This window comes from Chionomys nivalis, chromosome 6, assembly GCF_950005125.1.
Source record: "Chionomys nivalis chromosome 6, mChiNiv1.1, whole genome shotgun sequence".
NCBI classification, from domain to species: Eukaryota; Metazoa; Chordata; class Mammalia; order Rodentia; family Cricetidae; genus Chionomys; species Chionomys nivalis.
Window position 1 is genome coordinate 57,308,674 of NC_080091.1, and position 16,913 is coordinate 57,325,586.

Genomic DNA, 16,913 nt, shown 5'->3' on the forward strand with positions numbered 1-16,913 from the left:
GAGTCTTACAGCATGTCAGCACATCAGCTGTCAGCATCTAGCAAACTTCCCTCACAGCACCCCCGGGCACTTGGCCTAGAGCTGTGTGGGGGCCGGTCTCACTCTCAGTGTGGTTGCCCCAGGGCCTAGCACAGAGCCAGGAGGTGCTCCACCTATGGGTCCCAAACTGGCTTTGCATTGAGCCTGGGAGACTCCTTCCCATCTGACCACCTGTACACCTCGCCACCAGAGATCAGAGGATGAGAGGCACGCTTCCGAAATCCTTTGGTAGTGCATACTACCTGTGCAGGACTGAGAAGATTCCAGGCTCCTTTCAGGAACTCTAAAGAGGTCCATAGGTCCGGGGACCAGAGCGGTGTATACGGAGGCAAGACGGTAGCTCTCAAGAAGGACCAGGTTCATGATGGGAGAGAAATGGGAAGAACGAAGAAAGTAGAAGAGGAAGCACAGTGCAGATCCACCTTGGGGCTCCTAATGCGATGCTGCTGCCAAAGGTTTGGGGATGACAAGAATGCTAAGATCATGAGTGTTTGGGTGAAAGCTCTGCTTTGGCCCCACCTCCCTCTCTCCAGACCCCGCCCCTGAGAAAGCATGTCAAGCTGCAACTCTCCCCCCTCCCCCGCCAGATGCTACAGGACAAAGACCCGGTCCATAAACCTGCCACATGATTTCCCTCCTGTTTTCTTCCTCTGAGAATCACCCAGGAGGGCTTTGCTCATTAAACCTGGACTTTTAACTCAGCCTGATCTGATTTCTTGCATTGGTGGAGAAACTCATTATCGAAAACAGAAATTTTTCACCTGGGCACTGGGAGGCTCATGGCTTCTCAAGACTAAGCTTCTTGTAGTATTGGACACCTGGAATTTCCAGCACATGGGAGGCTGAGGCAGGAGGCTTTCTGTGAGTTTGGGGATAACCTGAACTTCATGTCAAAGCCCTGTTTCCAAAACAAACAAGCAGCAACTGAGAAGATAGCTCAGTGGGCAAAGTGCTTGCTGTGCAACCATGAGCACCTGGTTTGATTCCCAGGCCCATATGAAAAAGCCAGGCAAGGTAATGCACACTTCTAATCCCAGCGCTGGGGAGACAGAGACTGGAAGATCCTTGGGACTTACTGGCCAATCACCAGCCTACTCGGTGAGCATCCAGGCCAGATGGAGACCTTGTTAAATCAAACAGTGTAGATAGTGCCTGAGAGTGACCTCTGGTCTCACATACATTTATACACGTGTGCATTCATACCCCATACATAGATACACACACACACATACATACACACATACACACACACAGAGAAAGTTGGGTTACTGCCTCTGTGTTGGAGGACTCAAGGCCATATGGTGGAGCCTGGCAGTAGTGACACACACCTTTAATCCCTGCACTCAGAAGAGAGAGGCCGATCTCTGTTAGTTCAAGGCCAGACTGGTCTACAGAGCAAGTTCCACGACAGGCTCCGAAGCTACATAGAAACCCTGTCTCAAACAAACAAAGAAGCCATATGGTGGAAGCAGACAAGCGAGCACTGTACTATAGCAAGGCGGTAATTGTGCAAGCGTGCATGAGAGGAGGGCTGTGGGCCTACCGAGGTGGATAAAGGCATGAGGAGGTGGGCCAAGTTGAGACATGAAGGCTGCTTATATTAGGAAGGAAGGAAACGAGTGAACCACAGTCTTTGAATGCATGGGCACAAAAGTGCTGGGCAGGATCGTACGAAGGAAGCATTTGTACTGAGGAGCTAGCATGTCCCCAGAAGCTCTGCTGGCACTGTGGAGAACCTAACGTATAAACTGATCACTTGCATGTTCTGGTCCATACTGCCCACGCCAGCCCCTGAGATCAAAAGGGTACACAGAAGATCCAACAGCCCTACATCAAGGCAGAGCCCATTCAGACAAGACTGTCCCTCACACCCACGTGGTCATTTTCTGTCCACGAACTTCCTTCCTAGACACTGTGTCATGTTATAACAGCATCACATTCTAGATTCTGATAAGACCAGACTTTCCGCAATATGTAAAATGCCCATAGAATGTATCACCCTGCATATTTATAATAGTGGCTACTATCAAAATAAGTGGAAAATAAGGGCTGGTCAGGATTGGAGAAATTTAATTCCTTCTATACTGTTCGTAGGAACAGAAGATAGCAACCATTGTGAAAACTGTAGAGGTTCCTCAAAAAACCAAACTGAACTGTCACATGATCCACATATACTGCTGAGTGCATACCCAAAGCACTGGGAGCAAACATGGCTGAACAGAGACATTTGCATTCCCATGTTCAAAGCAGCATTATCACAACAGACAAGAGGTGGAAAGGGCCCAAGTGTCCACCAATGGATGAATGGATAAATCGAACGCAGCCAGGACACACAATGGAAGACTGCTCATCTTGAAGAAAAGAAGATTTTGACGCGCTATACCATGAGTGAAGACATTATGTTAAGTGCAATAAGCCAGCCACCAAATGACAAAAGCCAGAGGGTGCCACTTCCAGGGAGCATTGGAAGTAGTGATACTCACAGGAACAGAGAGTCGAACGGTAGTTTTCAGGGTCTTGGGATCAGGTAGATGGAAATTTTTAAAAACAAATGTGTAAATTTCAGTTTTTTTCAAGACAGCGAGTGTTGGTGATCTGAAGCATAGTGTGTAAGTACTCCTGACAGTACTGAACTGTACAAAGAAAAACAGTCAAAACGGCAGTTTTTATATGAAGCATATTAGCACAGCCCTCAAACGGTGTGAACAGCAGCTGACCTTATGAGGTGGGGACATGCAGATTGCTCTGCGCATGTCATTTGCCAATGGAGTGGAGCAGATGCACCACGTGAAACCACACAGCGTGTGGGGGGCGGGCAGAGGAAGGGGGAATTACTCTTAAGTCTGAAACGGGCATATGCAGAGGCCCGGAAGCAGAATGTTGGCCGGATACATAAGGAGATGCTTCCAAAGAAAAAGGATTTCTCATAAGAAATCAGAATCTCCACCATCTTGTCTCATCTTCTCTGTTTAAAAAAAGAAAATATCAGGCTGGAGAGAGGCCTCAACAGTTAACAACAGTGACTACTCTCCCAGTGGACCTGGGTTGGATTCCCCAGCACCCACATGGTGGCTTATAGATGGCTGTAACTTCAGTTCCAGGGGATCCAATGCCCTCTTCTGACCTCTCTGGGCACCAGACATGTGCGTGATGCACATATATGTAACACGCGAGCGCGCACGCACACGCGCGCACACACACACACACACACACACAAACCAGGAAGATTAATTCCACAAATTAATTTCTCTGAGGAAATGAAGAAAGCTGTTTTTTACCTTTTCTTTTGGTCCAACTAATTCTTGTTTAAATCACGGCCTTGCTGAGGCTGTGAATTCATGCTGATATGCTTGCCCAGCACATACAAGGCCCCAGGATCAATCCCCAGTGTAAGAAAATAAAAACATCTTGTCTAAACATAACTTGGGCAGGCAAGACAGCTCAGGGGGTAAGGTGTTTGCCTGAGTTTGATCCCCAGAGTCCACATAAAGGTGGAAGGAAGAACTCATTCCACAAAATGCTTTTCTGACTTCCACATTCACACTGTATTGTGAACATCCACAAATAGCTATCATGCACCCACACACCGAAAAAATATATTTAAAAAGTCTTTTCCTTATTCTTTGTTCTATTCTAACTCACGGCGGACATTCAGCCAATACCTGTTCAGTGAATTAAGGCGTGAACCGTTGAGAATGAGTTAAGAACCTACTCAACAAGAGCCTTATCTTCTGTACCTATCCCAGCCCTGCAGCAAGAGTTCTAAGATCAAACATCTGCCACTCAAGTCTGTTTCCAAGCCTATCTCAGATGTGGAAAATAGCATGCACACACCTGCCTGCCTTGATTACTATAAGTGGAATGCTCAGGACATGGTGTTTTCCTTTAAGGACAAGAGGTTTGGTTTAAGGCACAGCTCTGGAAGTTAAAGGAGATGTTGCTGGCCTCAGCTTGACCCTAGAGACCATCTTACGGTGGGAGCTAGTGCAAGTGAGAGATGCCACATGGCCAAACCTGAGTCTCTGGAGAGAGTCCATGTCTGCACTTAGTCTCATGATAATTCAGTCTCTTTAAAGTTTAGAGATCCCATGAGAACAACCAGAATCCCTTCTGAGGGCAGTGCCTGGAGTATCCAAGACTTCATGTGTGTGTCTCATACATATGTTTGCATTCAAGTATACCCATGCACTTGTACGTACATGTGTGGAAGCCAAAGTTCTTCACTCTCCCCAACTTAAGTTTTGAGACCTTGCCACTTACCCAAACCTGGGCCTCACCTATTCAGCAAGACTAAGTGGCCAGCTAGCTCCATGGATCCTCTGGTCTCTGCCTTCCCCCTACTTGAATTACAGGCATGTGCTACCTCATCTGGGTGTTAGGGACCCAAACTCAGGTCTTCTTGCTTGGACAGCCACTCCTTAACTGACTAAGCCACTCCTCCAGCCCCTGATGCTAATCTCTTGAAATGTCCCTTTCGTCCCACAATGCCACACTAGTGACCAAGCCTCTATCACCTGAACCCATGTGGAAGAAGCCACAAGCAAACCATAGTGAAGGGAAGTCTATGCCAGTCTACCAATCAATGAGGCAAGACATGCCAGGGCGACGGTACAAGAGAGAACGCAGACACACTTTCTACAGATGAGTTGCGAGGAGCATGCTGAGGCTAGCCAGATGCTAACGGAAGGGTGACCTTGTCAGAAAGGTTACTCAAGAGACCAAGGACACAGGCCTGGCAGCTTTACTACCTTTCTTTTGGTAAGAGACCATAGCGAAGGTCCACTAAACATGTAAACTGATTTTCTACCTTCAATTTTTAAAATCAAGTTTTCTGCATTTTTCTCAACCTTGTTAGGAAGCTGGGTTTGAGATATGACACCAATTGCTCTCTCTTGGGTTAGCCAGATGATGCTATTACAGCCTCAAGCAAGGGCATCATGCCAGGCAGAGATGAATTTGATGGTGTGTGTACCCTGCCCCTGCAGGAGGCTCCGGGGCCTTTCCAACCCAACCAAGGAAGCAGATGTCTCTGGCAGAAAGGGGTGTTGGCTCCAGAAATGCACCTTCTCTTCCATTCCTGCACCCCTCCTCTGAGGTCCCCAGGGAAAGGCAGAGGAGGCAAGTAGTGGCTGTGTGCCCCAAGGAGGCCACGGCTATGGTTTCAGGAGAGGCACAGAGCCTGGGGGCATTGCTTCCTGGTGATCTCCTTTGGCCTGAACTCTGTCTGCATTTGACTGACAAGTCTAATGGTAGATCCTAGGGTGGAGTATCTGGCTCTGGGTGGGGGCCCTTCTTCTCCTGAGGGCCACAGCAGCTTGGCCTCTGCCGGTGGGACTTGCTAGCTCTTGCTGTCCTACGAGCTCATGATTTGAGTTTTTCATTTGATTCTATTTCCAGGCCTCCACGGAGAATAAAATAGTCCTAAATACAAATAAACAAAACTATGAGCTGTAAAAATAACAGGAAAGCATTTGTATTGAGAGTATTTTCTTTAAAAAGAATACATTGTGAAAATGACTCGATTCTCTTCCCACCAGTGACGCTATATTTAACTACAATCAGAAATCACAGGCACCGGTTTTGGTGGCTGTGGTCGGAAGCTTGGTTTGAACTCCTCAACATCCAGCATGCGCTCCCTCTATTAGGTGTGAGGCATCTCCACCGCCTTTCAGAGGCTCAGGGAAAACATGGGGTACCTCTTCTCAGTCATTATAGCAGTTGGGGAGACTGGGATTCTTGGGGGCACTAGCACTGTTCAGTGTCTACAATGCACAGGGGGACCCCGAAACAAAGACCATTCCAGCCCAAATGAGTACAATGCTGAAAATGAGGGATGCTGCTAAGTCTGGAGTGATATTTCTATCTATCTATCTATCTATCTATCTATCTATCTATCTATCTATCTATCTATCTATCTATCTATCATCTATCTATCCATCTATCTATCATCTATCTATCTATCTATCATCTATCTACCTACTATCTATCTATCTATCTATCTATCTATCTATCTATCTATCATCTATCTACCTATCATCTATCTATTATCTATCAGTGCTAGGGTCAGAGTTTTGCACAATCTAGGCAAGTAAGTGCTCTACCACTTAGCTACATTCCCATTCCAACCCTCAGTGTTTCATATGCATGTCAGCTCACTGAACCAGGAGGGAAGGATTACTACAGGAGCTCCCATCACCCCCTTTACCCCCCCCACCACTACCCCCGCCACCACCCAACATCCACCACCACCTCTACCACCACCACCTCTACCACAACCATCACCACCACCACCACAACCACCACCACAACCACCACCTCTACCACCACCACCCCGGTATGTAGATGAGGAGCCCAGGGCTTAGCGAAAACAAATACTTGCCTAAAAGCACACAGTGAGTCAATGTTAAATTAACTGGAGCCTGGTCATCCGGCTCCAGAGGCGCTGGCGTCATGGAACATGATGTGTGCTGTCACATCACCCAGCAGACACGTGTGCTACAAAACCACCCTTGTCAAGTCCTTAGCCTCCGTTGCTATCACTGTCCTACTCAGGCCTCCACCATTTCTTCCTAAGACTATGCAATCCCTTCCTGCTCCATACTCTCCTAGCTCACCTTCCTGCCCCGGCCACTGCCAGAGCAACATCAGAAAAGCCCTCCGATTACTCTCTACCTACAGCCCGAAGCCCTCCGACAAGTTACAGGCACATGCCGATTCCAGCTGGTGACTAAGTTTTGCCTGAGTCATCTCCTTGGTCATCTCTGGCTTCCCATCCCATAGGAGTCACTCAGCACACTGTGCTGCTCCCTCCTCTCTGCCTCAGCACCTACTCCTTCCTGCCTCTCTCGTCTGGAAAAATGCCTCAAGAAGCAGTCACGACGGGAGCTCCTCGAGGAAGCCCTCTGGGACACCTGGGCCCAGAAGCAGCCATGCCTCTCTTTATGCCTTTGCCTCCATTGCTTTTCCTAAAATGACTTACAATTTGTCTTTGTGTGGAGGCCCATCACTCAAGAGGAGGCACCTTCCGTCATCTCTTCAATCAAGCTAAGTGACTGAGCAGTTCTTCAGTCAATATTAAAGAATACAAGAACAAATATCCTGTATATAAAGAAAGCCTGTGCCCCCGGACACTGCCATTCATAGGAGGTCACGCTCTCATGTCCTCGACTCAAAGGCCTGCTTCGGTAACCAGGAACACAACGGGTCTTTATCACCAGGATATATACATGTACCTGCTTGGTGTGCTTCCCACGTGACCATCTCTTTCTAACAGTCATGGTTTCCAGATCTGCTGTGGCTCTACAGAGTGTACTTAACTAAGCAAATTCACATAGCAGTGGGCCTAAGAAGAAACCGCCAGCATCCAGAGGGACCTGTAAATCTGAGACTACACTGAAATGAACTTCAAACCAGGAGTCTCAAGTTCAAATACCTCAGGGCCCAGCAGGCGAGATCTATGACAGTAAAGGGCAGGAGTGAAAATCAGAGGGGAGAGGCTGTGCGGAGACAGCATGCCCACACCTGGGCCTTCCCTCCAGGATCCCTGACCGCAGGAACAGAGGCCCAGGGAAGCCTCCTCTTTGAAGATTTTTTTCAAGTAAAGCTAGAAATTTGCATTTTTCTGAAAGTTTTTAGATACTGATAATGAAATTCTTTTCAAATACACAAAAAGATATTTTGCAAACTAACTCCATTTGGAGGTCAATTCTGGCGGCGGCCTGTCCGCGTGCAGTCCTGGCTTTAGATAAAGAATCGCTTGAGTGATCCCTAAATTTAAGTTTTTGGAAATGTGCATAGATATATTCAGCGCTGTGGACACACAAGGGCAGAATTTAAATCTGAAAATTAAACTAGAACACTAGAGTTAAAAATAACATCAAGGCATAAATCACCGAGTGAGTGAGTGAGTGAGTGAGTGAGTGAGTGAGTGAGTGAGTGAGTGAGTGAGTGAGACAGAAAAGCAGGGCGCCTTTCCAGTTAGCACCCCAAACCTAGGCAGGGGCTCGGTTACCAGTGAGCAGGTCCATCTGCAGCAGTGTCTGGAACAAGCTGGGGTGCCTGTCTCTCAGCTCCTTCTCCCAGGGCAATGCCCGACACACCTCCGGTCTCCCATACCTGCGCTTGAGGTCCAGGTAGGAGTTATAGACGTCACCTACGCAAGAGTACAAGACATCACCTCTTCAGGAGTAGCACAGCTGTTCTCCTTCTAAAAATGGTCCTCCCTGAGGGGTGCTTGGAATAGGAGTCAAACTAACATTCCTGGATTTGACTTGGATCCTTCAGGGATTTGAAATTAGCCATGACAACCCTGCCTGGGGGTCAAATCCAAGAGAACAAGCCCAGGATGTTGGTGGTTGTTGACTAATTCTGCAGAGTGAGCAGCTGGCCTCTGGCTTGTCCCCAAGAGGCCAAGATCGAGACCATTTTGTGTGTTGAAGAGCAAGCCCCAAGAGCCCCCAAGGAACTGAAACAGTTCAAGACTAGAATCATCTCCCTGATGTCACCAAACTGGTCAGCATAGAGGACTGGCTTTTCGCCTCAAGGTCTCACACCTGGTGCTGTGTAAATTACCCAAAAGCGTTTCCTCTTTGGGGCATTACTATTCCTCTCCTGGCAGCATCGTTGCTTCTGCATGATTCGGTGGGAAGCGCAGTGGCTGATTAGGACGGTCTGTCTATTCTTTCACATTTTGTATGCTCCCATGTGTGTGGGAGGGGGTGCACATGTGTGGGTACGCACATACATGTGAGCATACACACCGAGGCAGGGGACGATCTCCAGTGTCACTCTCAGAGATATCATTTATCCTTTAGGATGTGGTCTCTCCCTGTCCTGGGAGCTCACCTAGGAGCTAGCCTGGCTGGCCAGCAAGCCCCAGGCTCCACCTCCCCAGTGCTGGGATTACAAGCGAGTGACACCATATTCGAATTTTTATGTGGACTCTGGACAGGGAACTCAGGTCCGCATGCTTGCAAATAATTTACCGAGTCATCTCCTTAGCCCAAGATAATCGAGTCTTTTTTTATTATTATTAGATTTTGTTTATGTATCTTAATGTGTGTATGTATGTGGAGGGTGGGGGATGTACATAGAGCTCAAGTGAAGATCAGAGGACCACTTGGAGCTGCTGGTCCTCCTCTTCCATCATGTGGATCCCAGAGACTGACTTTACATTGTAAGGCTTGTATTTAGGTTGTTGGTGGCTCTACCCTCTGGGCTATACCACCAGCCTGAGAGTCCACTCTTGACTAGAACTGCAGGGGTGCCGATCACCCGCCACCCTCCCCGACAGCTGTGTGACCCTACCAGGCTGGGGCGTGACTTGGGGTACATCTATGTACCCCTCCTTTGCCGGCCTGGAACTGGAAGTTCCCTTCTGGGGGACCTAGACCATGCAAGCGAGACTGAGATACTGAACTTGCTCTGGCTAAGGACAAGTGCCCCGCAGGAACATGCATGGCTAACCGCAGTGTCACTACATCAAAAGTGAAGATCTAAAGCACACAAACATTTACAAGTGCTAAATCTAAGCTGGGACCTTGGGAATGAGACAGGACCAAGCTCTGAGTGGGAAAGGAGGTACTGGGCAAAATGAGCACCCGGAAAAGCAGTCTGTTTGAGAGCTGTTCCTTCTGCCGAGTTCCCCAGTGCTTTCCTGGGCTGATTTTAAGAATCCGAGAATAAAACAGAGCCCCAGATAGCAAAGTCATTGTTCAGATATTAATGGTCTAAAACAAAAGTACACCGATGTGTACAATGATTTCTAGTGATTAATTTAAAATTTCCAATGCATTTTGTTTTTTTAGATCTGCCTTCTAGGTAGGGAGACCTCTAGGCAAGGTTTGAAACACGCTCATTCATCTGTTTTCTTAAATAAGATCAGGTATGGTGGGAACCCTGACCAGGTTCAGTTCTTGGATGCTGCCGGTGCTTTTCGGGGGATGATAGGGGATGGAGGTGGAGGGCATGCTCTGGTTCCCATCCATCTGTGGAAGGCTGGAGGTGCATCTGATCCTGCTGGTATCTGGGCCAAGTGGTACACAGTGTATGTTTCTGTTTCAGTCCTCCCAGAGCACAGCCAAGATATCCATGCAAACTCAGAGCTTAGGATGCCCTGTACTTACATGTGTCCCGTCTCTCACGCCCGACCTGGACGGTGGCCGCGTACCTGGATATTATTTCCTGCACCTCAGCGCACCGCTCATAATATAACTTGATTTGTTCCCCCAGTTCCTTCTCAACGAAGGGATTAAGAATCTGCAGGAAGGCAAGAGATGGCATGAACTACAAGTCATCAAATGCCCATAGCTACTACTGAGTCAGGTGTGTTCAGTGGACTGAGGTCTCTCGTGGACGTCACCAGCAATCATCTCAGTTGGATTTGCATATCAATGCCACTAGGATCAATTCAAGGCCATGCCAGCTCCCCGTGTCTGGTGTCCCATCTCATCGGCAAAGCTTGCACATCAGTGTGACCTGAAGGCCTGGTCCTTTCCCGATCTTCCCCAAGGATGCTAATTTTCCCCAAGCTGTGCCTGCTACCTGAGGTCCTCTGCCCACTTCCTTCTGTGGCAGCATCCTCAGTCTGCGAGAGCCAGTGCAGGGCCACTGCTCCAAAACACAGCTCCCTACAGTCCTAAGGGTGGCCAGATACACATGTGCATCTCAGTGAGCCCAAACACGGGGCAATTAAGTCATGTGACTATTTTATGACAAACAGGTCAAAATCCCAAAGAGCCAAGCCCCTCAGCACCAGGGTACTTCATCTTAACTCTGCATTTTCGCATGCATGTCATCATGAAACAGGCTCACAGGTTGTGAGCAGCGGTGGTTTCTTTTGCTTTTACATAGAAGGATTCAAAACGTTAGAACACAGCAGAGAAGGAGGGTTTTTTTTCTTTTTTCTTTTTGGTTTTTTGAGACAGAGTTTTTCTGTAGCCCTGGCTGTTCTAGAACTCGTGGTCTTCCTTGCCTCTGCCTCCTTCAGCAAATCCTATGTGTGTGTGCCATCTCAACCAGCAGGAGGAGGTATTCTTAGTAACACTTTTATTTCAGTTTCATGTATGAATACATTGATTATGTGTGTGTGTTGTTCGTGATATTAAACAGGCTCTCTTCAAACACTTTTTAAAAGCTGGGCCTGTTGACACACATCTGTAATCACATCTGTAATCAACAAACTGAGGCAAGAGGATCAAAAGTTCAAAGCCTGTCTGAACTCCAGGGTGAATTCAAGGCTAACCTGGACCACCTACTGAAAACTTGTCTCAAAAAGAATTTTTAAAAAAATATTTTTAAGAAAGGAAAGAGTCTAAATCTGGAGAGAAAGCTCAGTGGTCAAGTGTTTATCTAGAAATTATAAAGCCCAATGTTTGATCCCTGGGATCAAAAAATATTTTTATTTTGTTTTTGTGAGACAGGGTCTCCTGCATCCCAGGCTGGCATCAAACTTGATCTTTAGCTCTTGACTTTTTTCCCCTCCACCTGATGACTCCTGGTATTACAGGCACTCACCACCACATGCCACAACAGCAAAGTGTGTGAAACTCATCCTAAGCCAGATGCTTGCCAAGGGTCTGGCACTAAGCAGCCACTCTGAAGTGTTTACTGAACAAGTGAACACATGACTTTTCCTTTCCTTGACATCTCAAAGATAGGGAACCAGGAGTTCTATTTTCTCTTGTTGCGTCTCTGCCTGGACCCCACAGGGTCAAGGGAATGAGGGCGCAGTCCCCTCTCAGACATCTGGTGGGGTTTCCAATCTCCCCAGGAGGGCTGAGAAGACACTGTTAGGAAGCTACACGGTAGGGAGTCCTGTATCCTCTGGAAGGATTGGAGAAGGCTGGGGTAACCCTCTGTGGGAGTGTTGGGATGTGTGATAAAGGTATAGCCAATTCAGCTTGGGACCCAAAGTCCTCTTCAGCCAGGTCTGCTGTGGTCTGCCTACCCCAGCACGAGCTGAAGCGGGGCTTCTGCCGAGAAGGAGAAAGACTGGCGGACTTTAATTTGCTGGAGTATCGCCTCCTCCGATACTTTAAATAATAGCGTAGAAAAGACGCTTTACCAAATAACTAAGATTCTCTCCTTTCATTAGCTTAATCACTGGATAGGCAACAGCCTGATAAAAATCTACTCTATAATTAAGCTAGTAGTTATTAAAACAGAGGAAGTAAATGGTTTCCATTTTATGAGTACTAAATGAGCCGCACGGTAACAAAAATCTATTATTGGACCGGCTCAGGGGAAGCCTCCATATTAATTATGTTTGGTGTCTGAGCCCAGGCATGGTTCAGTCCGCTTGGGTGACTCTTTTGTTTACAGTGTTTCCTGCCTCCCATGGCCCACTGTCCCACACGCTCCCGGCAAACTGCTTGATCCCACAGGCTCACCTGTGCAGGGTGTAGGCTGCGGAGGCGATAGTATTTCACGGGTCCAAAGAACCCTTCGATGCCTGCCACGTACCTGCTCCCGCCAATAATGAAGTATCCAGCCGTGTCGTTATAATAGAAATCTTCATGGAAGCTAAAGAGGAGCAGAAAGGATAGAGACAGTCTTGGGGCCGGGACCCGGTTATTTAGAAAGAGACTCAGTGGAAATACTGAGAACTGTTCTTCAATGCTTTTGTTCTAAAAGGCAAATTTCTTACTGAGCGAACAGAGAGTAGATTAAGGAGAAACTTAAAATGCAGATGACTTGACAAAGATGAGAAGTAAAATTCAGTGATGAGGAGGCATCCATAGCAAGGTCAAAGGTCATGACCAGAGACAAGAGCCCAACGACAGGGGATGTGCTGAATGTCCACACTGCCGGGAAGGGCGTGACGCACCAGGGAGAGACAAGGACAAGCAGGTGGTGTCTAAAGTGCATGAAGGTGATCTTGCGATGTTCTTCATAGTCAAGACTGGAGAAGCCCAGGTGTGCACCAGCGAGGGGCAGCCAGCCAGCAAGCCTCAGACGTGACTTTATTTGTTATGTAAACTGAAAAGGGTCAAAAATCTGGAGACCTGAATTATGTTGTTAAATTTAAAAATAAAGATGGGAGGGGGGAAGGGAGCTAGCTGGTACATACACAGAGACCTGGGTTCAAGCCCCAGCACCACATATGAATCTGTAAGGCACAAAGCTAGGAAACTCAGGGTCATTCTCAGCTACACTGTAAGTTCAAGACCAGTCTGAGCCACAGGAGACAGACAGAAAGGGAGGGAAGGAGGAAGGAAGGGAGGAAGAGAGAGAGGGTGGGGGGTTCTATTTGTGTAGAGAAAATGGATATTTTTTGCATCTGCACAAACTCTGAAATATAGTCAAGAGACAATTAATGAAAGCATTTCCCCATAGGGTGGGGAGTAGAGGCGGGAGTACGTGGGGCACTGGATGCAAGGCTTGGCTCCAGCTTCCTTTTACTCCTTTCTCTTCCTCAGTTTTGACTTCTTAAACCATGTGCACTTATTACCCACTTAAAACCCAAACTAGAACTGGGTGATGGTGTGACCGGAGCATATGTGAACAGCAGGGTACTCGAGGCAAGGATCAAGTGAGAATCCAGGCAAAGAGGAGAGAGCCAAGGGCAGAGAGGGCAGATGGAAAGCCAGGAAGAGGGCACAAAATGACAGGCAGGCCGCCAGAAGCCAGGGAGCCAGCAAGCTCCATGACAGGTGGGTGAGGGAAGCCAGGCAGCCGGGGGTTATTCCAGGACAGAGACGGACTGACTGCCCCTCAGCAAGACCATGGTCTCTAGTTCTCCAGCAGGTGTTCCTAGCTAGGGAGGAGGTGGGGAATAGAATAGGCTTGTGTTGCTGGCAGCCAGTGTCACAAAGGGCTTCCACTCTGGGGACTTGTCTTTTCATAATCTCAGCCTTGATGGACTAGGGAAGATTCTCTCTCTCTCTCTCTCTCTCTCTCTCTCTCTCCCTCCCTCCCTCCCTCCCTCCCTCCCTCCCTCCCTCCCTCTCTTTCCCTCTCCCTCTCTCTCCAGGAGATATCACAAAGTTAGTAACTCTGAGAGATGAACAGGCTCTGTTCTTCAGGACCTCGGGGAAGACTGGAATGCTCTAACAACTCTCGCTGGAGTACTTGGTGCTGAATGGACGAGAAACTTTGTTAATGAACCAGCTTGCTAGAGGTCCCATTCTCTGCGACTCTATTGGCCAAGGCTCACAACACACTGGGTGCTCCTAGTAGAGGCTCTCTGGAGCCCTTAACACTGCCCCTTTCTTTTAAACATGGAAATAACATTGCTTATTTATATGGTTGTTGTGAGGGTTGAATGGATACAGGTTGAATAGCCAAATGCTTCAGACCAAAAGTACTGTAGATTTCAGAGGGCTTGGGTATTCCAGGGCATGCATAGATGCACCTGGCCGAACATCCTGAATCAGATGTTCAAAATCTAAAACTCCCCAAATGCTCTGAAATTAGAAATGTCTTGAACATCTAAAATGTTCTAAAATCTGATGTGACACTCAGAAACTGCCAGATTTTGAGCATCGAGGTTTTAGATTTTTGGATACTTAACAGCTAATACACAATGTGTTTAGTACAGTGGTGGGCACGGCTCATCTCGCAGCTGGACTTCCGCTCCCACCATCTGAGGCCCAGGCTTACACCAAGATGTGTTCATTTCTCAAACAAATACTGCCAACTATGTGTTCGTTGTAATCCTGGCATTTACTCCAATAAGTACTCTACCAAAACAGAACTGGGGAACTGACAGCTCCTTCTATTACAGACCACGTTAACCTGGGTCTGTCATCCCAGCTACTCAGGGAGATGAGTCAGAAGGATCAAAAGTTCAAGGCTGTCTTGGATAGCATAGTGAGACTCTGTCTGGAAACAAAGCCACACACACACACACACACACACACACAGACGCAAACTCATTACTACTTTGAGTAGACTCAACAGAGGAAAGTTTTAGTCATGGCATTACGATAAATAACTATGAAAGACCGACAAGATAAACTGAAGAAATCTTGAAGGGCTTTGAGCCTCAAACTGTTTCACAAGTGTCTTCTCTCTTCCTATTTTGGAAAGGAAAGAAGAAATTGTGTGTGGTTTCTGCAAAACAAACAAACAAACAACAAAAAAAAAAACCCTTAACAAAATCCAATTTTCAGAACAAAAGGAAGGCAGGCCCTGTCTAGAAAGTTTAATGCAGACTTACACAGCAATCCCTAACCCCCCAGGAGGTGCAGCAAAGAACCCCCAACAGACGGCTAAAACTTTATATGGCTCCAAACCCTGCCTGTGCTGCTTTTCCTGCCCTGCATCGCCACACCTATGATAAGCTTTAATTATAAACTCCACACAGTAAAGGATGAACAATAGCAAACGATAATGTAGAGCCATCCGGGCAGCATACTATCATGAACATATGCAAATGTGGTCTCCTTTCAGTGCTGTGCTCTTTCTTCTCCTGGGAGTGAGAGGATACTTTGTAGAAGCTCCTAACAGCTCCCCTGGGGCTTCTCAAGCCCCAGCCACACCACTCTTGTGCTTTGGGGAGTTTATAAGTAGAGTGGGGATGGGACAAACACTGATATCTTGACAGCCGGTGTGATAACTGAAGACCAAGAGAAGTAACAGTAGCACCCACCGCATGGATACATAGTAAAGGACAAGGCACAGTAGCAGAGATTTTATGCTGCTACTCCTAACAATAAGTACTTTAAAATGTACACAGTATTTACTTGCAGAATTTTCCACTTCATAGTATTGGACCTCTGCTGCCTGTGCCTAAGTAAAACCATGGAAAGTGAACCCCTGGATAAGAGGAACTACTGTATGTTTTTAAATTAACATAAGATGCTTTAACTGTTTTATTTTTTCACCTACTAACAAATTACTTGATCTCTATGTCATTGCCCAAGAATATTTAAATTGTCATCATGATCAACCATCAGGAGCTGTGTCCAGCCTTATCTCCATCTGCATCTCTACATCAGGCTTCCACATTTTCCCCCTCTGAGGTGCTCAGCGTTTGCACAAGATTGCAAGAGAACCCTTGTGCTGTGTATGGCTTGATGGTCATCAATTTCGCTGACACGAAAGCTGAGCTAGACTCTTCCAGAGCTCGGACTAGTCTCTTTGGAAAACCGCAGACACTCTGGCAAACGATCTTCCCCTTATCTGGACATAGAGGGCCCGCGTTTATTACCAGAGAGCACCAGAGCCCAGAAGATTCACAGACATTGTTAGACAGGCCACTGCTCAGAATTAGGAAACAGCCAGACTTGCAGTTTCTTCAAGAGGAGACTTAAGGACACCTCACCTCTGACCATAGTTTTTATCTGGTGTCAATTTCTCAGGACCTGATATAAGTTCTGACTCTCTAAAGACACTTTATTCGTTTCTTCCTAGCATTTTTCTGACAGCCTGAAACTTTAAATCTATTTGTGAATTTATTGTTCGGTATCACTTTCCTTTATTGAAATTTTTTTTCAGTTTCCTGGAAATAGGGACTTCATTCCGTCTGTTTACCTTCTCCCCAGCCCCTGAATCAAGCCCGTGTCTGGCATGTGAAAAATTTGCTCAATAAGTATGGGATGGACAGATGCATGGATGCATGGATGGATGCATGGACAGATGGATGTAACCTGAAGGCATTCCTGTTACTGAATATCATTCAGAGCCTCTTACTTGTACCAAGCACTGTATTGCTGAACCCTTAATTTCTGTTTCTCTAACACTCCCCCCACTATGTAGACATAGCCAACACTATGCTTACCCTCCAAGAGCAAAGAGGAGAGCTAGGAGGATGTCTTTACAATACTTGCATCACTGTGAAGGTAGGACTCTGGGTGAGATTCTATACACCTGCTCACAGGAACCCCAGGAGAGGGTTGCATACCTTGTGGTCCTGGCTTTACCCCAGTTCT

At 47.1% G+C, this 16,913-nt stretch overlaps 1 protein-coding gene across 1 annotated transcript in view; it reads right to left on the reverse strand.

Annotated features, from left to right (window-relative positions):
• Sel1l3 (SEL1L family member 3) overlaps window positions 1–16,913 on the reverse strand; it is a 113,310-nt gene that overhangs the window by 60,745 nt on the left and 35,652 nt on the right. The window contains exons 7-9 of the mRNA XM_057771714.1: window positions 12,429–12,561; window positions 10,164–10,296; window positions 8,051–8,191 (exon numbers count right to left, since the gene is read on the reverse strand). Coding sequence (XP_057627697.1) covers window positions 8,051–8,191; window positions 10,164–10,296; window positions 12,429–12,561 — 407 coding nt within the window. The remainder of the gene's footprint in view (window positions 1–8,050; window positions 8,192–10,163; window positions 10,297–12,428; window positions 12,562–16,913) is intronic.